The sequence below is a fragment of the Prinia subflava genome, chromosome 8 (genome assembly GCF_021018805.1).
Source record: "Prinia subflava isolate CZ2003 ecotype Zambia chromosome 8, Cam_Psub_1.2, whole genome shotgun sequence".
NCBI classification, from domain to species: Eukaryota; Metazoa; Chordata; class Aves; order Passeriformes; family Cisticolidae; genus Prinia; species Prinia subflava.
Window position 1 is genome coordinate 27838931 of NC_086254.1, and position 21223 is coordinate 27860153.

The 21223-nt window shown below is 43.1% G+C and overlaps 2 protein-coding genes across 2 annotated transcripts in view; one reads left to right on the forward strand and one right to left on the reverse strand.

Annotated features, from left to right (window-relative positions):
- The first annotated feature begins 2452 nt into the window (after positions 1-2452).
- BIRC7 (baculoviral IAP repeat containing 7) lies at positions 2453-9508 on the forward strand. Its single transcript, XM_063402215.1, has 8 exons — positions 2453-2488; positions 4149-4677; positions 5686-5785; positions 6380-6461; positions 6550-6595; positions 7507-7725; positions 8594-8659; positions 9151-9508. Exons 1-8 carry the CDS (start codon positions 2453-2455, stop codon positions 9351-9353), a joined length of 1281 nt encoding a protein of 426 aa, XP_063258285.1. The 3' UTR covers positions 9354-9508.
- A 3666-nt stretch (positions 9509-13174) lies between these two features.
- Positions 13175-21223, reverse strand: part of NKAIN4 (sodium/potassium transporting ATPase interacting 4) — a 49413-nt gene continuing 41364 nt past the window's right edge. The window contains exons 6-7 of the mRNA XM_063404321.1: positions 18487-18571; positions 13175-14196 (exon numbers count right to left, since the gene is read on the reverse strand). Coding sequence (XP_063260391.1) covers positions 14187-14196; positions 18487-18571 — 95 coding nt within the window. The 3' untranslated portion in view covers positions 13175-14186. The remainder of the gene's footprint in view (positions 14197-18486; positions 18572-21223) is intronic.

Sequence of the window (21223 nt, forward strand, 5' to 3'; positions counted from 1 at the left end):
CAGCAGTCAGCTGTGTCTAGGGCTTTAGGTGTAATGATTTTGTCTTCTCTGCTTCAGGCTGCAAAGCAGTTATATCACAGGGTCTGAATGTTTTATTCTGGAAAATGGATCCACATCTCAATAGTGGCTAGCACCTGAGCATGTGGGAATGGGAACTGTGCCATAAATTTGCTTGGTAGCCAGTCTCTTTACACATCAGTTGCAGTGGCAAGCTGTGGTGTCTCCTTTTGTGTTCCAGCCTCTTCGTTTCTTCACCAATGCCAACTGATATCTTTTTTCCCTCCTGTTACAAAAGCCTCTTTCCTCAGTAAACTCTTAATTTATTGATGAAAGCACAATAGTCTTCCTTGAGCTAAGCCACACAGAACAGCTTCAGCCCCTTACAGCTGTGTAGCACCTCGAGGGGAAAGAATTCTGAATTCTGCTGGAGATTTTCCAGGGGCTCCAGTCCCTTCAGTGCTTTCAAGCTCTTCATTATGCTGTCTCCAGATATGCTCAGGCCCTTGTATTTATTGATTGTTTTCCTTCTGAATCAGGTTCATAATAGCAAACAGATTTTGATTGATTATGTTTATATTACTTTCTTCATTGAGTGTTTCCAATCACTGTCTAGTGATGGCACTGTTGATCATTAGCACTGATCTGTCCTGGATTCCTGATTGATGTTTACTGATTCTCACATTTGTTTATCACTAGCTCATGACACTCCTCATTTTAAGAAGCATTCAGAAGTTCAGTAGGACATCTTAATGCACTGAGAAGAAACTGAAAATGTATGACTTGCTAAAAAAGATCAATTTAAGCTGCATACAGAAGATTACTGAATATGTTATTTGCTTTCCAAATTTTGGTGTGCTAAAATAAAACCCTATCATTTATACATAGTGACTTGTTTTTCTTGCTCTCAGCACCACACTTGGTGTCATTTCATCTTCTTCTACAGTCATCTCACTGGTTCTCCTCAGCTTTCCTCTGTTGGTGAAATGTTCCCCCCAAAACCACATCAGTCTCTCCCCACAGATAATCAACCTTAAACTTATCCTGAAGTTTTTATGATGGAAGAAGGTTATGTATACAAGAAAAAAAACCCAAAACAAATAACCATTGCCATAAACAGACCAATGTTGCCAATTAATTTAGAAGCTGCTTTTGAGCTCCTCTGAGATTTATACAGCTTTTCCCTCTTTAACAATCAGGCTGGGGCTTCCCCTAAAACAGGTGGAATTGTGCACCAGGTGGTTATAAGAAATAGAAGATGAGGTCATTTCTTGTAAAATGCTTCATAAAATCAGAATTACCAATCACTCTTATTGATTACCAGGTGATTTGCTACAACCCATCAGCAGGCCCCAAACAGCCTCTGCAGGAGAGATTCTGTTAACTCTGTCCCTTGGATTTTTAGGATGCATTCTTCAAAAATCAGCAAAGACTTAGAAAGGACAGGATCCAAGGAGTGGGAGATAATGTGCCATTATCTTCATATGTATTTTATTACAGAGAAATTCACTAAGGACAAACCTCCCCAGCACATTTTCTTGCTACAGGATTCTGTAAATGTCATATAAAAGCACTGCCCTCTACTGCTCAGGGGCTTTCATTAACGAGTATTTAATTAGCAAAAAACCCAACCCAACACAGTTCTTTTTAATGATTGTATGGGCTTGCCTGTAACAAAAAGGACTGTGGATCCTTTTATTAAAAGAAAAATGCTAATTTATCATTTCTAAGAAACACAAACCTCCCATGTTCTTATGTTTACATGGAGAACTGATATTTTGTCAAGAGTTTAGAAGTTTTATTTAGGAGAAGCATCTTCTCAGGCAGTGGTAAAGGAAAACACATTTTCAAGTAATTTCACCTTTCAAAACTATCCTTAAAATCTTCCATTTTGTGGAATTGCGACCACAGGAAGGCAAAGGAATGGGAAGATTTCAAGTTGTGAAGATGCAATTGTAGAAAAAGACTTGATTCCCAAAGTAAAGGCAATGCAATCTGTTCAAGCTGTCTGGAGCAAATTCTTGTTGCTATTTATCAGCTAATTTTACAGTACATTTTCTTAAGAAATGTGAGGTGCAAAACACATGCAAAAACAAGCTGAAAAGGATGCAGAAATAATGTTAGGAGAGTCACAGCAAAATAAGGACGTGACAGCCATAGGAGTCAGGATCACCTGGCACTAGACTGGGTTTTAGCAAGCTCTGTTATTTTCTGGAGAAAACTTGAGTTTAATTTTATACCTTTGCCTTGTGACTCCTGTTTATAAAGATGAAATTTGGACTGGTCAGCCAATGGAGAGCTTCAGCCCATCCCAACCAATTGGGGGCAAGTGGGCTGTACAAATGGCCTCTGGGTCAGGTGGGGTCACTTACTCTTTGGCAGGGTTTTTGCTTTGGAGAGACAACTGAAAAGAGGTTTTTGTGTGAAGCTTGAGGTTTTGAGAGAGTTTTAAATCATGGAAGCCTTCTGGGGTTTGGTTAGCATGTTTCAGGTAAAGCTGCTTTTCTTTTTTTATATAGTTTTATTTTTATTGTGCTAATTGTTTGTATGAGTTGTAATGTTGCTTTGGCTTTGTATTGTTCTGTAAGTAGTGGGTTGTGGTAGAATATTTGTTTTTAGTGGTGTTTTAGCTATTTAAAATTTTAATTTGGTTTGGGGAGCCTTGTTAGCAGAATTAATGAATCTTCTGCAGAGTATATGAATATGCAGGTAAACCATAATAGGTTGCTTAATAAGCAGAAGATAAATATATTTGTTCTCGTATGTTGCACCTCTTATTAAAAAGTCTTTTGTGGAAGAAATCATTTTCTTTGAGAAGACACAAAGCAAAAAGCAGTGAAGCTTGCTCTCAAGTGCTTTCTAGGTGGAGGAAGACTAAGATAACCTGGCCATCATCTCTGTCAAACCCAGAATTTGTTGTAGCTTAAGAGTTACAGCTTTAGCTTTGTTGAGGCTCCAGAGGAGAGCAGCACTGATTGTGGAGCTGTGCTGCATGAACGAGTGTCTGTGTTCTGGGAGCAAAATCTGCTGTGAAGGCAAACAATCTGCCTCTCCTCAGCTTGCTTAGCTTGCAGGTTCTGCTGGCCATCAGTGGCTAAGGGCTTCGGAGCTTTCTTTCTCTGTGGGCTTTTCCTTATACCAGTGACATCGTTCTGGAGTAACTACTGCATTAAATAAAACACAGTCCCTTTCTGAAAGGGACTTTCAGTGCCTTTTCTTCCAGCCCTTCCAGTCTCTGTCCTTGTCATTATAGAAGGAAATTCTGATTATTCATGAACTTTCTCTTCCCTGCTACCTTTTATTATTATTTGATTTTGCTTTTAGAATCCTACTAAATGTGTAATACATATGGAGGACAACTGTGGGTTTTGTGACTAAAATGACCTGTTTTTCTTCCCTAAATGTGCTGAAGCTCTTAATTAGGAGAAATAGTTCTTCAGAGATGCTACTGGCCTGAAAATCAGGCACTTGGTAACTTCTTTAGTTTCAGTCTTCCTCTTGCACAGAAGGGGCACAATATGACAAAAACTAGAAAATCCTTGATTTAAGGGCATCACCTCATAGAAACTGCACCTAATTATTTTAGGCTATGACTTGGAAAATTTTTCTTTTATAGAGCTATTTCTAGTTAATCACTGCTTATTAATCATGACAATAAAGACATGGGAAATGTGATGTTTTGTGTGGTGTTTGGCTGTAAATGGGAGATTGAGACATTATTTGTTTGGGTGTGGCTGTTCTCTGTTTTGTTATGACGTGCCTGGTTTGGGGAATAAAAAGCAGAGCCTTTTTAATGCTAGTTTAAAGGCTTAGCAAAATGGCTGGGGATTTATCTTGTGGCTCAGATGCCAGAGGTTGGCTTGGTTCAGCCTGGGAGGCAGCACAGGTTTTGCCCTCCCCTCTCTGTTCCGTCTTTCCTGTAAATTGGCAGAGGGCCTTGGAAAGCACTGGGCTCTCCCTGTCAGACACCAGTGAGGGCTCAGCAAAAGTTCAACAGCAAAGTACAGAAACACCAGATCTGTGACTGGGCTGCAATTCCGAAACAAGCTGGGCTTTGTTGAGAGCAGGAGCTTTCCAGAATGTGCACGGGGACGAGGAATAATAGCAGGGGGTGAACTGACTGCTCTGGGCTCTCCCATCCTCTCTTGCAGAGCACGGCCATGGGGGATGCAGCACCAGCAGAGCTGCCTGAGCCCAGGGGTGCTGGCTGTCACCTCTTTGACCCCAGCATGAGGAGCGTGGCCAGGAGGATGAGGACTTTCCAGCAGTGGCCCCGTGCTGCCCCTGTGTCTGCCCGGGACCTGGCCGAGGCTGGATTTTTCTATGTGGGCCCCAGGGATGAAGTGCAGTGTTTCTGCTGTGGTGGTGTCCTGAAGGACTGGAGACCTGGTGACTGCCCCGTAACAGAGCACCTGAATTTCTTCCCTTCCTGTGAATACCTCCATGATAAAGGTGTTGGGAAACAGGAGGTGCTGTCCCTGCACGGGATCTTTGACACTGTGGATGGGCAGTTCTTGAGTGTCTTGCAGGGGATAGTCAGTGAGGAGACAGCCCTGCCCAATGAGCCAGAGTACCCCGAGATGGTGACAGAGGAGATGAGACTGTCTACGTTTGAGAACTGGCCACCAAATTCCAACATGCATCCAGAGCAGCTGGCTAGAGCAGGGTTCTTTTACACAGGTAGGTACTCTGGGGAAATGTCCTTAACTCTGATTCAAGTTAACTTTTGAAGGTTTCACTGTTTTATTGCTCTTAGAAACACCTGTGTGTATGTGTACTGTAGTTAAAAACCACATCCTTCCTTCCGCCTGTGCTGTTTCTCTTGCAGCTTGTGCAGAATTCATTTCAACATTTAACTCATTTTGGGTACTGAGGGGTCCACTAGTAAATACCTCCTTGCCAGCAGGAGAGGGAAAGGTGATGTGTTTTAAACAGATGTTTTACTAACAGAAAACTGTGTGCTTTCAGATCCATTGAGTGTATTTAGTCCTTGCACTTCTAAAAGGACTTGAGAGGTTTGTTTGGTGTGTCATGTTTTGGATAGGCTGTGTCTTGCACTGAAGCCTTTTCTTCTCAAAACCCCAAATCTGAGTGGCAGCTGTATGGAGTCAGCCCATGTGGCTTTCTCTGGCTTGTTTCTCTAAGGGCTCTTCATTTGAAATACAGAAATCAGATAGTTTTTTTTGTTGTGGAAAATTGGCAATATTCCTTGTAATCACATGCATGTGAATATCAATATAATGCTATTCTTTCCCTTTGAGAATGCTTTGCTGGTTAGGTGACAGGTTTGAAGAAATACTCCTCTCTGAATTGACCAGTCAGAGGAAATACTTGCACTATGGCAGATTGGGTTAGTGAGGGAAGTGTGTTCACAGGTAAAACTAATTACAGCTCTGCTCCAAAGGCAGCCAGGGGGATTGGCTGGGGAGTTGTGCATGGGAGCTCAGCTGCTCCTGTTAGCTTGTGACCCCCTTCTGGAATCATCTCCACCAGCTCTGGGAGCTCAGATTGAATTCCTGCCCCTGTACAGTGTGCACGGTGTTGGTGAATTGTCATGTGTTCATCTGTTCCCTCCAAAGCCTGTTTTGTGCTGAGTCTTGCCCCAGGTTCTCACCCAGGGTTAGTGTAGGGCATGTAGTATCACGTAATCAAATCAGGTATCAAATAATCTCTTGATCTCCCTTTCAGGACAAGGAGATGTAGTGAGGTGTTTTTACTGCGATGGAGGCGTTAGGAGCTGGTCCTTCGGTGATGATCCTTGGAGGGAACATGCCAAGTGGTACCCAGAGTAAGTCAGTCTTGGTTAACAAATACCCCTCCTAGCAAGGCCAAAAGACAGGTCATGCATTCCACACTGATACTTTTCTTTCATAGGATAGAAATATTTATATCCTCTCACCTTAAAAGCAAAATAAAATGTTCAAGCTCAGATAGAATGGCACAGTTCAGACCTGAGAGTCTCTAATTTGACCTAGAGTTCACCATCTAAGAATTCAATTAAAATAACTTTCTTCAGCAATCAAAGAAGAGCTTTCATTACTCCTTCTCTGAGGTACAAGAAGAAATGGATTATAGGCCTTGGGTTTCTGCAGCAGTTCTTGTTGCTTTCCTGTGAACTGCTCTCTCATCACAGTTCCTGTGGCCTGTTTTAAAACATGTTACAGCTGAGCTCATCTTGGGCCAAAATGAAGACTGAATTAAGAGGGAGGGATCATGATCCTCTGTCAACCTTTGTGCAAGAGGTGAAATGCCTGATACCCTGTCTTTAATGGGTATATAACAACTTGCTCATTGCTCATAACACCCTTTGCTTCTAAATTTCAAACTGCTACTTTCACTTGGGAAGTCTTGTACTAATGTATTTAAACTTTTCTGCTCATAGGTGTGAATTTTTACTGCACTCAAGGGGGAGAGAATTTGTTAGCAGCATTCAGACAACCTTTTCTACCACCATGCTGGCTCCAGTGAGTCATGAATATTTTGTGTGTAGTTGATTAGGTTTGGTAGATTGGGAGAGTTTTGAACATGTGCTTCTCTTTGTATCATTTTCAGAGACATTCCTGGGATCAGACTGAGCAAGGCTCCTCTCCTTCCCAAGGTCAGTGCTGTAATTCCCTGGTGTTTTATCCTCTGGTGAATGAGGTGTGGTCTGAGTTCCACCAGCCCACCTCAGCTGCCCTGCCCTCTGTAGATGTGGTGCTTGTGAGATGTTTTGATATTCTAGAAGCTGTTTCACTGTGGTTTTAGGAAATGGTCTCTAGCTAAAGAAACAAAACCACTTGTTCTTGTGAGACCTCTTAGCCTAAAGCCTGAGACACTTAGCTAGTTTGGATAATCATGTGAGTTTTGAGTGCTTACCTAACTTATCTTTGGCTTTTGCATGCTCTTGCTGTTGATGTCTGTCTGTGAAGTCCTTCACTACAACATTTTAAACATGCTTGATAAGAAACCAGAGAACAGTATAGGGTCTAGATGTTCATGAAAATGTTGATCCTACAGTTTATTCCCATTTATCAGTGGCTCCCAGAAATGTAAGTAGGGAAAATTTGGCTCCCATAAGCTTAAGCAAGACTTGAGCCTTTGAAGAGACAGCCAGCTGAATTTCCTACTTCTGTTGTAGTTGATGAATGGTTGAGGTAGGAGAGGCTTCAACTGGGATGTTCCACTTGATGTTCATGAAAGCAGTTCTGAGGCTTCTGTTCTGGGATTTGAAAAGAGAGATAAGGATTCTGGACTGATGCCAAACACAGGAGACTGTTCACTGATAAAGCGAAATAAACCATCCAAAATAAGTATCTGGGCTTTTATGAAATTGGCTTTGATTAATTTTTGTGTGAATTATGATTTGAAGTAAAAAGTAAATGTGGAAGTTAATCTAGCTGTATGGATAGCTTGAGGATTATTCTAGGATATATTAATGCCATCTTATGTAGAACACCTTCAAGGAATGGCACACATTTTGCCCAAAGTTCTGCCTTTTTGGTAAAGTACCTGTTCACTGCTTTACAGATCCTCTGAGGAATTGGAAATTGCTGGCTCACCCTTCTGAGGATCAGAGTCTCATAGTGCAGAATGTCCTGCAGATGGGCTTTGACCCCACCTGGGTGGCAAACCTGGTAGAGAATAGATTTGTGCTGACTGGGACTTTCTACCTGTCTGAGTCTGAGCTGATTTCAGAGCTGCTGCAGCCAGGCTGGGGGGCCAGCAGCAGTGCAGGAGGAAGCAGAGGTAGGACTGACTCACAACTGGGCTGGGAGGTGTTTAATCTCCTCCTCACTGCACCTGGAGCACTGCTGGGGATGTCCTGAGGGTCTGTCTGCACCTGCCCAGGCTGGAACTGGGAGGGGTAATGCCCCCAAGCTTGCCTTTCCTTGGAGGCTGGGCAGTGAGGCTCTGATTGAAGGGAACCTGGAGAAGCTGTGGGATGTCAGTGGCTGTATCTGCCTGCACTGGGCTGTGGTGGGGATATCCTTGGTGTTTCCTGGTGCCCTCAGACCTGCAGTAACCAGCAGCTCCACAATGTGCAGGCCTGTGCCCAAATTCACAGCTGATCCAGACACAGGCACTTGTCTGAAGCAAAGCTCCTAGGATGGATGGTCGCTCCAAGCCTATTTAAAGTTGGAATCAATAACTCATTTATAAATAGCCACAGTTCTTGTCTAGATAATATATATTTTCCTTAGCTTCTGTCTTGTGTTATCTGTGTTGTGAAGTCTGTTTGCCAAGTGAAGTTTACTTGAATATGCAGTTCTAAAACTCCTGCCTCCACAGCATGGTCTGTGGCTAACATGGAAAAAAATTCCACAGAACTGAAATTTTGATTAAATAGTAGCACAGGGGCTGGAATGACCAGCTGATGGGATAGAAAAACCAACACTGAGGAGAGAGTGTGATGTGGACAGATGGGCTTTGGCAAGGAGATGAACTTACATAGCTAATGAAGCACCACAGAGAGCATCAGCCACACCAGGCTGAGTTCAGACATTTTTAACCAAATGCTCCTGAGGTCCAGGGTAGTTCATCTTTCCACACAGCACTGTCAGGAGAGGGACAAAGGGGGCAGCATTGAATACCAACTTCTCTTCTGGTTATACAGGTGCTGTTCAGAGAGAGCCTGGAACATCAAGACAAGAAGTGCGATCTGTGCAGCAAAAGGAATCAGGTGCTCTGGGCTGGCAGTGGTGGGGAATTGAGCTTAAGCATCATTGGGAGGAGTTCTAGAATAACAGTATCAGTAGTCATTATACTAATTCATTAATTTTGAAGGGGGCTGTGTGCTAGTTTGAGTGGTACCTGAGCACAGGAACCTTAATTCAGGGATTGGAGTGCCCCTGTGATACAGCTGCTACAAAACAATCCAGTTATGGGGATAATTTATGTACCACAGTGAATGCTGTTGATCTGTGTCCCTGCTCAGCCCAGCATGTGTAGATAAGCTGAATCCTGTGTGGATAAGCCAGTCTACAACAGCTGTAGTTTTTCAGCTTAAAGGAAACTTGCCTGAGAGATCCTTTTGCCATCTTCACAGTCTCTGAGCAAAACAATGGGCACGTTGCAGTGTGACTTCCTAAGCTGTCACAACTGGCACTCTGGAGCTGTGACAACACTAACAGTTTGGGCCTTTGTGTTTTTTTCTTCTTTTTCTTGGTAAAGATGAGTCTCAGCTGAGCACAGAAGAGCAGCTCCGCCGCCTGCGAGAGGAGAGGACGTGCAAAGTGTGCATGGACAAAGAGGTGTCTGTTGTGTTTGTGCCCTGTGGCCACCTGGTAGCTTGTGAAGAGTGTGCCCTCAACTTGAGGCTGTGTCCCATCTGCAGAGCTGCCATCCGGGGCAGTGTGAGAGCTTTCATGTCCTGAGCCATGATGCACCCAAGGGGAAGGATAAATCTAGACACTTACAGACTTATCTTTCCTTATACAACTCATTCATAACTCAGCAGAGGGAGAAAATAAGTTAAGTTTACTGGAGCAATCTTATTTGCAGGGCAGCTTGGCTTAAGTGTAAAAGCTCACTGAATGTGTTTCCCATGCACAGGGTTTCTAGGAAGAACTGCTGGTTTGATCTGTTCTTGCTTTAGGACTGCTCCAGGAAAACTCTGCTGGGTTCTTTTGGCCTCCAAAATGAGGCTTTTATTGACAGAAATTCTCCTTGTGCACATTTTTGTGTTCTCAAGTGAGTCTTTGCTCTCTGTGTTGAAATCAAAGACTTTGCAGCAGACACTCTGGTTCTTTCTCACTCACTTAGCAGTTGTCTAGAGATTACTCTGCTAGGGATTCCTTCAGAAAGATTGATTGAAATTGGGAGTATTTTTTGTACAAAATTCATTTCACTGAGCCTAGAATACTCAGCAGCAATGTGTTGTGGGGGAGGGAGAATCTACCTTTTCCTCCCCTTTTTGCTTTTTTTTCTCCCCTCTTTGTTGAATTTTTAACAACTGATGACACGTTTCAGTAATACTCAAATTTGCATAACTAAGTAGAAAAGCCTGGCCTGACTCTCTAACCTCTCTGCTCTCAGCTGACCTCTCCAGATAGAAGGCTCTTTGCTCAGGGTCACTGGATGGTCTCCTGGAAGCTTCTTATGGAGCTCTTCCCTTGCTGTTGGGTATTATCCTACTAGAAAACAGCTCTGGAAACACCTTTTTAGAATGTGTGTTTGCTGGCTAAGCTGTGATTCTTATTTAAAATGGAATATTCTATCCTGTAGCCAAGAAGAGTAAGTTTCATCCACGCTATCCCTTGTTAAGTGAAGGGAAAGGAAATAAGTTTTTAAAAATAAACTGTTCTTTTTCATGGAATAAATTTTTTCCTTTGTTTAACTTAGAGGTCTGAGTATCTGATTTGAGTACAATTCCCCACTGGGGGAGGGCTGTGGTGGTGTCCTAAGATGTTAGAGTGACATCAGGTTGTAAATCACACCTGTCCTTCACATGGGCACGAGTATGAAAAGCAACTGTTCTTACCAATGATTAATTTCCTTTGGAATATTCCAGACAGCACATGGGTCACAGAGGCTTAGAATGGATTGGGTTGGAAAGGACCTTACAGCTCATTTCATTCCATGTCCCATCCAGGGGCAGGGACACCTTCCACTATCCCAGGTTGCTCCTAGCCCTGTCCAGCCTGGCCCTGGACACTGCCAGGGATCCAGGGGCAGCCACAGCTGCTCTGGGCACCCTGTGCCAGGGCCTCAGCACCCTCACAGGGAAGAATCTGCCTCCTCAAGGTTCTCTTGGACTGCAAAAGAAGGGGTAAGGATGAAGGAGAGTAAGGATTTGATACATGAAACTGTGCAAATGCTGAATAGTTCTGATCTGAACTTTGTAGAGTTCTGGTAGGTGGCACTTCAGTGTATTTGTGGCTCTGGAACTGCTTCTCTTTGGTTCCAGCTCTGGGTTACTAAACAGCTTAGGGGCTTGCCTGTGAGTAACTTTAAGGTGTCAGTTATCTGTGGATCCCATGGGAGGGCAGATCTCTTCAGCCCTGCCTTCAGAAGAAGGGAATATTAGCACTGTTCTTGGCAAAGATGAGAGAAATTACAGCTTGAGTGGTTTAAACTCTGCAACTCTTGGAGGAATTGGTTGGGACTCTGCCAGACAGCAGCTTTCCTAGGGAACAAAATGTCACCACCATGCCAAATTAGATGTTGTCTGGGTTCAAGATATCATTGGCTTTGTGTTGCCTCTATAAATACAGCAAAAACTTATAGTTTAAATAGCTGTGCTAATCTGAGAAGGGAAAACACCAGCTCAGTGCTGTAACAGTCTTATTTTCTCCCAGACTCATCTCAGTGTGACTGGAACCCAAGGTGGAAATGCACCAACTATTTCTGGGGCTTCTCCTATTGAACAGGTGGCTTTTCCACGTCAGGAAAAGGAGGAGCTGGTTTGTTTTCCTGCGGGGAAATGTCCCTTCAGGAAGAGGTACCACGCTGTTCTTTGGCCAGAAGCATCTCCAGCGCTGTCTGTCCCCAACAGAGGGCACTCCGAAACTGGAGATGAGGGAACTCAGCACCTTCGGCTGCTCCTGGGTCACCCTGGGGATGGGATGGGATGGAACGGACTGGCACTCCCTGCCCTCACAGAGCAGGGTCTCAGTGTCACCTTGTGGTACTCAGAGTGGGTCTAGCACCAGCAGACCACGAGAGGGGCTCTGAGGGCATGAGGGGGGGAATGGCTCTGCTAATGAAACCTGGAGGAGATAATTAAGTATGGAATATGACCCTTAGTAGCTTTGTTTCTTCTCAGACTGATTTTTTTTTTCCCTTATGATTAATGGCAGTCATTGCTACTGCATATTATAGGCTTACCTGAGTATGGGCTGGGTGTTTATTTTACTTCTAATAATTGGTGCTTTATGCTACAATGAACAGAGGTAATTGAGTGGTAGTTCTGAAGTGACTCGGTCAGCACACTTTTATTTCATTGATCTTTACCAGTGTGTATTAAAGCCAAGGAGAAATGCTGTTAAGTGCATAGTTTGATGCTTTATCTCTTTAGAGCGCTTGGTTTTGATCAGTGTTATTGGTGAAAGTGGCACCAGAGCTTGGTCAGGTGGAGAGGTGTAGTGTTAAAGACATGCAGACCTCAATTCCTGAAGTTCTCTCCTCTTACCATCTAGAGGAACTGCTTCCTAAAACTACCAGTGAAACTTTTCAGGTATTCAGAGTTGAAACTGTGCTTTTTCCACCATCTGTGCTGAATTTTGGTTGCTCCCAAACAAGGCTGACAAAGACTGCTGGTATCTGATTGATAATAAACTCTCCAAGGGAACAAAATCATATTAAACCCAGAAAGTGTGAAGTCAGTGCTGAGAAAAGGAAAAATTTCAAAAGCCCCAAACAAACAAAACCTTTCATGGGAGAATCTCATTGAATAGAGGACATGTCGTCTTCTCCTTTTTGTTTTCCTGCCTCTCCAGGGAATGTCAGGTGGGCAGACAGGAATGAGTGTGATCCAGAAAGAAAGTGAATAAAGGGGAGGTGGAGAAAGTGTTAACAGTGTGTGCACACTGCTGTGGGTGATCTCAAAATGGGGAGCAGCTTGTGTTTCACTGGTATTTTTTAACATGGTAGTGACACAATATTACTAACAAGGGAAGCAGTTGTGTTTTGTCACACAGAGCTGTCATGGTTGAGCTTTTTTCTTTGAGGTATTAAACTGGGATGAAACTGGTTGTCTGTTTTGCTCAGTCAGAAGCTGGGGCTTTTGGTGGCTAAAAGAAGAGGAAAAATGCACTACAGAAAACAACATTTTTACCTGCAGCTGCACCCAAGCAGAACTCAGGATGTTTGGGTATCTTCTATCTGGAATAGAAGTTGCATAGAAGCAAAAAAAATTCTCCCAGTGTTTATACATTTAAGTTTATAAAAGAGGATTTTGCTTTAGAATGAGACAAAAAAGCGCTGCATCTTTCTGTCTTTGATTTAGCACTTAATGTTTTTATTTTTTATTTTTTTATAATCTTCCCTCACTTCTCCCTAGCATAGCTTCGAGCTTGACCCTTCTGAAAAGCATTTCTCAAAAACTGCCAAGTAACCCCCAACGAATTAGGCAAGACAAAAAGGAATTACTACAGCACTTGAAGTACCAGCCCAAAAATGCCAGGGCTGGCTGACAACTGCTCCTCCTCTGCTTTTGACACGTAACATGCTGGGAGACACAGCTAACAAAACTGACTTGGTTTTGTTCTTCTTTTTAATTAATTGCTGCAGCTCATTAATGCAACTTAATTACACTCGCATTCCCCCCTCAGCCCTTTCCCTCCTCTCAAATAGCCACAAACAAAACCCTTCCATCAGGATGCTACCATGGAATGAGTGTAGCTCCAGCTGAGGAAGGCAGGTGCAAACCCACCTGTGATCCATGAGGAACTGGACCTTTTCCAGTGGCCTGCAGCAGGACTCAGCTACACCAGGGTTAATTTAGTGTGGCTGGGCAGACCCAGGGTAAGCTACAGCTGCTCCAAGAATGGCCTGGCTGGTTGAGACGGGGTGAAGCTGAGTGCTGAGTGAGGAGTTTGGATGGCTGTGCTAGTTTTCAGCTGCTGAGCATTACAGGAGTTAGGCACAGAACCCTGAACTCCAGGACAAATGCCTAGTGCCATGTCTACAGAGAACGAGCACGGGAGCCCAGGATGGGCGGGAAGGGAAAAGTTCTCATCTCTAACTTAGAATCCAACAATGCCTAAGTAACTCGAGTGTAAAGAGACCCCCCTCACTTGATACAGGCAGGGAGGAGATGAAGTTGTGTTAGGGGGCTGAGGCTCTGTTCAGAAGAAGGGGAGGAAACTAACTACAGAACACATGGAATGTCCCAGGGAGTCACAGAGTGCTTCCTTCCTTCTGCAGCCGTGGTGCAAGGAAGCAGCTCCGACTTCAGCTGTGGCTCTTGAGAGAGGCTCTTGGTGAACTTGTTCTGCCAGAGGTCTTTAGGCCTGTGCCACCTCTGAGCCAGTACAGCAGGCTGTGGTAGGAAAGGTTCGTCAGGGCACTTGGAGAATTAAAAACCAACTGTGTGGCCATTCTTTGATGTACATTCATTGCGTTTGAAGAGAAGACAAGGAACAAAAAAATGGAATGGAGTTCACCATCCTGCATTTCCTCTGCCAAAGATCCAGGCCCCAGGGGACTGTTTCCTGCAGCACCTTTGGTGGAGTGCAAGGTTTATCCATCCTCTGGCTCCTCTTCACTTACGCAGGCCTAGAAAAGGGGGAAAAAGGGTGAAGGCAGGATGTGAGTGTGGAGCAAGTACTCAATTGCTTTCTTAATGTAACAGAAATGGTCTGGAAATAATGAGGATAATTTTTTCTCTCCTCTTCTGGAGTTTTAAATGTGATTGACTACAGATGAGGAATAGGATTGAAAGCTCAGAAGTAATGTGGTTAAGTAGTCTCCAAGCCTGGAAAGAATGCTATGCATGTGTCAGACCTGAATATGCTGCAGTTAGCTCAAGGGTTAGATCTATGGATCCTCAGCATTTGGAGCTGCATAAAATCTGGTTAGGAATTTAAAAAGCTAAGGGTCATCTCTAGGATAAAGGAGCTGCTTGAATTTGCAGTGATGTGCTTTTGGTGTAGGTGCAGCAGGAGAAGCAGATCTACTTTTGGAGCCAGCAGTAAAGGTGAGTGAATGCTTTTGGCTGAAACATCACCTCTTGCACATGCAGCTTCAGGATGATCAAAAGAGTTTGCAAATTCATGTTGTTTGTTTGGGAAAAAGTCTACCTGGAAAGAGAAGCAGAAGTGTTTTGTTTTGTGTTTTCTCTCTCCTCAGAACAAAGTGGGATTTTTTTTCCTGTTTAAGTTTCCTTTGTAAATTATTCTGCTTGTCAAATTTAGGAGAAGATAAGTGGGAAAACAATTCATAAAGAAATTTTTCTCCCCCTCTCCTTCTTATTCCAGTGTTTCAGTCTTGCATTCTGACTTTTTGGCTCAATGTTATTTGTGTACTTGTACATGTTGGTGAATTGAAGAACCCACTTTAGGCCAGTAAGGGATGATGGTTGTGTGGGGACAAATCCTTTAATGCTCACAGCTGCTTCGTGCCTGTGGCCAGCAGACAGGGCCCCACAAAAGATTGATCAGGGACCATTAAAGTCAGCAATTACCAACTGGAGCCTCAGATCCCTCAATTAACCAATACCTCCTGTTGCTGCTCTGTCAATACTGAGGTCTCCATCTGATAAAAGTCACACCCTGTGCTAACACAGGGCCCTTTCCACTGCTACATCTGAGGAAAGTCCATAAAACCTGGCTAAACAACTCAGATTAAAGCTCTGAAGCCCCTCATGTGATGCAGTACTTGAGGTGCCAGGTGAGTGTTGGGGGCTGGAGCCTCACAAAGGTGCAGTTCACTCCTTGGCCTTACAAACACTGTCGTAAAGGCAGGAAGATCTAGTGCTTGTCCCTGTGCCTTTTAAATAAACAGAGAGCACCTCCTGTCTTCCAGCAGCTTCTTGATTTAGCACTGCCCTCTGTACAAAATCAGGCTTTGAGGCTATTCTGCTTTATAATCGAGATTGCTCAGTGCTGCTTTCCAAAATCTGAAGAGTGATGTCAGGAAGCTGAAAGGATTCAGCAGGCAGGAGGTGCTGACAAATGCTCAGGATGCTCTGGGATCTTGGCAGGTAGTGCAGGGGCTTGGAGAGAACAGCTTGAGTGAGAAATGTCAGAGCTGGCTTGGCCAGCACTTCTACAGCTATTGGTGCAAAAATCCTTTTTTGCCTCAAGTGATGACAATTCTGTTACTACAAATGAACAAACAAAAAGAAAAGCAACCCAGAGCTGAGGTCCTGTGCTGTGCAGCACAAGGGGTGCCAGCAGGCACAGCCTGAACTTGTGCTTCAGTTGAGGGAGGAGAAAGAGTCCAACCCTTTCTTCCTAAAACTCACTGGAAATACTCTCTTTTAGCCTCAGGTGAGCAACTTTGTCTTTCCAGAAGTGATTTACTATCCTTTGCATAAGTACTTTGACACAGAAAGTTGGGCACTGAAGACTTTAACATGTCTTTTACCAAGAGTGCTAATATATTATTATTATTAAATAATTAATGTGGTGCCTTGATTGATAATCAGCAGTGAGATTAAGGGCAAATATTTTTTCACAGTAAAACTTCCAGAACATTTTTTTTCATGATAATTTGAGCCTCTTCTACTTGAGGTTGAGACTTCAAACAGTAACTATCACAACCAAACTCCCCTAGAGTCAATGAAATGTGGAGCAAAAGAAACAGAAATAACTTTATTTTTAGAATACCATTGTTGCTGTGTGAGTGTTCAAGGTGTGAACTGAGATGAGCACTCTTAATTCTTGCCTTTGTAAACAACAGTTGCAAAATGATGGTTGACTGTTGCTGCTGGCTTTCTTTAAAGAGAAAAATAACACCTGACTTGAAAAAATTGTGAGGTTTTTCACTCATTGGTGGCTTGCAGGTGAGGTCAGGGAGATCAATATGGAAAAGCTGGGACATAACTGGATTATGGTGTGGAAGTACCTATTATCAGTAACAGCTTGGGGAGGTGTTTTTTCCTCCTAGTGGGAGGCAAAGGTATTTAGGAACTTCTTTCAGTGCTGTGGCTGGAAGCTGAAGGCCAGAACTAGGGTGCACAGTTTAAATAGAGAATTTAGCAGCTCATGTCATTGTTCTGTGGGGTCTCAGATCTCTAAAAACTCATGAATTCAGAAATATGAAGAAGAGAGACTGGAGAAAAATGCAGGAAAAGGCACAGTGGGAGGAAAATGTGATCTCATCAGAAAAGGACAGCTAAAACTGGAAGTGAATAGGATAATTCCTTTAGGGAGTGAAGGAAGTGATCCTGTCAGAGAAGTGTGGCAGCCCAGAAAATGCCTCTGACTGCAGCCAAGGGGTTGATGCCATCCTAAAATCAAAGTTCCTGCTTGCAGTCAGCTCCAAGTGATCAGGTATAGAATAAATTCGGTTTAATTCAGCATTTCCATCAACAAAAAGGAGTTCAAACCAGAAAGCCCATGTTCCTGATCCTTAGCTCTTCTGTAAACTTAAACTTCAGATAAGTTGGATGTATTTGTTGTTTCTCATCTTCTTGAACAAGAGATATACTAAAAAATGCCTTTAAATCATCACTAAAGGATTTTCCCAGCAGGACAAGGGCATCTGGCAGTCAGTGCCCCAGCCTGCAACACTCCAGAACCTGGGAATCAATGATCCCTTCCTCCCCTCACTCCCATTCACACACATGGAAAAAAGGCAATAGGCTGAAATAATTAAACAAAAATTGCTATTTGGTGGCTGCTGAAATTTATAGAGGCTCACATTATCTACAGCTCAGCAGCTGTTTTCACCTCCTGTTAGCCTGAAAGAAATATTATTTTGTGCTGGCAAGAAATATTAAGGGAGAAGTGATGGGCTAAAGAACTTGAGGGAGGAACAGCAAAATTATCTGTGAACTTTAGCAGCAAATTTCCCTCTTGCTGAGGCTCTGGAACAAAGTTTTACATTGCTGACTTCTCTTCACGTTACAATCTTCCCATATAGGAATCTTCATTTAGAAGTGATAGCTTCTTTCACAAGCAGAACTGGTCATTTTAAGAAAAAAGCAGCCCAAATCCTGTACTGTAAAATTGTGATGCTTCTCCAGCATGCTGCTGCATCCAGCTAGTAAATCAGAGAGCTGCTTAAAGCTGCACAGTTTCTGCAGACTATGAAAAATTCCACCCCACTGTGACAAAATGAGAGAGAAATCAATATTTAATCTCCTGTAGCATCTCTTGTAACAACACTATAGAACCCCCAAAGTCACAGGGAATTCAATCGCTTTGCAAAAATTATTTGTATTCCCGATCTTGTGCTACAGTGACAAAGTGGGCAGCAAGTCCTTATGAAATTAGGGGGGCACATCAACCAATCTACTTCAGGGAAGGTTTTCTTCCCTCAGCCCCACTCTTTTCCACTATCCTCACATCCTTCTTTTTGGCAGGACTCTGGAACATTGTTCCTGAAAAACAGCCTCCCTCAGCAGCTGCTGTAAAAACTTCCACGTGCTGAACTGCCTCTTGCAGATCAATTTAAAGAATATAAAATCAGATCTCATTGCTGCTTTAAACAGATAGAACTGGGCTTTGTGTTTGAGAATCTCATTAAGAACCAGCTTTTAAGTGGACAGAGTGAAATTGTGATCTTGTGCCTCAGAGGGCAGAAATGGGAATTCAACCGTGGCCCTTCATTATTGATATGAGAGAAGCTGCTGTGGACAGCTCCCCTTTCTGCTCTCAGCTGAACTCTTGGGCTGCCCCACACGTGGAAGGCTCAATTCTTGAAGGCAACAGAATTTAAAATAATTCTGGAGCTGAGAAAGGGCAGCCCCACCCCTTCTGGTGTCAATTTGTTCGTTCCTTCCATGCCTGAAAAGCAACCTGCAAGGAGGAAAAAACCCCTGTGGATTTTTTTCATGTGGTACCCTCGAGCCATGAAACCAAGAAGCACGTGGAGTCTCTTAGCACAGGTGATACTTACAGGTATGTCTGCTTGAACAAAAGGTTGGTGGGTTTTTCATTGACATGGTAGAGAGGAAATGGATCAAATCCACCAATGAAATCAACTGAAAAAAAATCAAAACTCAAATAAACAAACAAACATGGCCAGAAAGTTGAAAGGAAATGAAAGGAAGGCTTGGTGCATGTCATGGCATAAACACAAAAAATTAATGACAGAACAGAAAAGTGATTTTTTTTCAGGTATGGATTTCTGGGATCTCCTGGGATGGGCAAGCGTGCCAAAGAGGAGATTTCAGCAAACACAGAACTTAAAGCAGAGCTACCAAAAGGCTCTAGAAAAGCCTCCTGGGGTATTGTCACCACGCTGTGACTGCACAGGAGAGCAGCAGACAAAGCCAGGGCTGAGGGGAGGAAGCTGGGGAACGACTCCTGAGCGAGTGCCAGGGAGAAGTTGGCAGCACAGCACTCCCTGTGAGGGTTCCACAGTGAAGTGGGAATTTTCTTGCCCCACTTGTCTTTCCTGCAAGACAACAGCAGCTTTGGAAAACTGCAGCCCCCTCATTATCTCCAGCTCTGGCATTTTTTGTGTCCCCTCTGCCAACTCCATTTCTTTTAACCGTGCACAAATGGGAACAAAGGTTCCCTTCTCCAGGGCCAGGGAAGGGCAGCAAAACCCAGCAGGGAGAGCTCCAAGGGACAATTCCCTCAGTAACCAGGGAAGAGTTTTCCAAGTCTCAGTTCCCCGGCCTTTAGGCCAAGGCTGCAGCACAGTCAGGGCAGGAGGGGTGTGAGTGCTCTGACCTGTGACTGACCTCACAGGCCTTGCTAAACCCTTTAAAACACACCCAGTCTGGATCATTTTTAGTACGTTTTGCATGGAAGTGTGAAAACCATCCTGTCCAACTGCCATTTAAAAATAACTGGAGAGTTTTATTAACTGTTTAAGTGCCTGCTTATTTTTCTTTCCTGAAGGTGGCACTATTATTTTAAATTTAAGCTGAAGAGGTTTGAGGTTTTTTGCTGATCAAATAATAGAAAAATATTTACTAATATACTGGATGTGAAAAACCCGAAACTTAAAAAAATATATTTAGAAACCTAAGGACAACAGATTCTGACAAATTCCATCTTGATGGAGAGCTTCATGCTGATACTGTGATTTTGGGACAACAGACAAGTAATGGGTGAAATCTGTAGAGGTTCTGAGTTAATTGTGGGGATAATTCCCAAAAAGTTTCAGTGAAACTTTACCTTTTCTCAGCCACTTTTGAAAGCATTTGAGTATTCTAAAATCAAAACAGGCTGCCATTTAAAGAAACCCAAGATATTAACTTTATTATCTCAGTTGTGGAACACCTAAATTGGGAAACTTTAAAGAACTGCAATTTTCAGTAACTATTGAGTACTTTAAACAAACACAAGTCTTGTCATCTGAACATGCAAGCATGAGGGCACTCAAAATCCAAGCCACTTTAAAAAAACAACTTAAGTGTGGTTCCTTGTGATTCAATACATTGCATTAGCACATCTAAAATATTCTTGCCCACAATTCAGCATTAGTAGGTCCCTACTGCTGTGTTTTCTCATGAAAATCACGTTAGCATGAGCTTCCTGATTAATGTGCCTCAGCACTTATAATTACTTCATGCTGCATATCAAAGCAACATTTAAAGGAAACCACAAATGGAAGAGAAAATTAAAACGCAGCTCAAATTTATTCAGGTCACTGGAAGGATCTACCCCTGTGAGTGTGAAATATTGATGGTTTGTCATTGTTAATTATTCAAGCTGGCATTTTAACTCCAAGCTGGGAAACTGGGAGGGAAAGTGAATTTGTTAGTGGGAGAAAAAAAAAAATAACATATCCTGAAATTACCAGCTCTGTGTTTCCTAGATAAAGCTTCTTTCCATGTTGTTGCCTCTCCTAACAGATCCCTGCTATAAAAATGAGTTCTGTCAAGTTATTGCTTTACAATATTCAGCAGGGGCTCACAACTGGAGCTATTTAGCTAATAGAAGAGCTATAGCCTAATTTAAAAAATATTACTATAATGTAGCACCTTCTCTAAGTACACTGCCAAGCTCTAAAGAAATGATCAATAAAGCCAGGAGAATGAGTTCAGCCAGGAAGGAAGGAAGAAAAAAACATAAGGACGAGGCAGATAAGTAATGCATCTCCTCTCGCTCCTGTGAAAACACATTCTTCACATACTTTCAAATATTCAGTTCAAAGCTGTTGTTTTCCAGCTCTCCTCCATGCCAGCTGCTCTTTAAAACAACAAAGCTACTTGCACAAACCTAATCAATGCCTTAAAAGAATTGACACTTGGATGTAAAACCTTTGGATGAGATCCTCTGCTGGAGTAAACTGGCCTAGACCCAACACATAGCCAAACAAATCTAACTTTGCATTTACTTTAACCCTGTGCATCCATTTTTCTGTAAAATTACTGGTTTAAAGGGCATTTTAGAGGGACAAAAACAATCCAGGAGCAGGTGGATACCTGCACAGGCCCCTCAGACCCGTGTGTCTTTACCCTGACACGTGTCACAGTGGCTGTCACTGAAGAGATTTGTGTAACCTGACACAAGGGAGCTGGCTCCTTCCTCCTCATAATTCAAACACAGCACTTCCTCTGCTCTTAAATTAAGTGGTCAGATTGGTTCTTGGCAAGAACTCTCATGATCTGCTTCATCCTCAGCTTGTGGCACATGAGACTCAGCAGGTCTCCCACTTGAGCCCTGGGCTGAAAGCT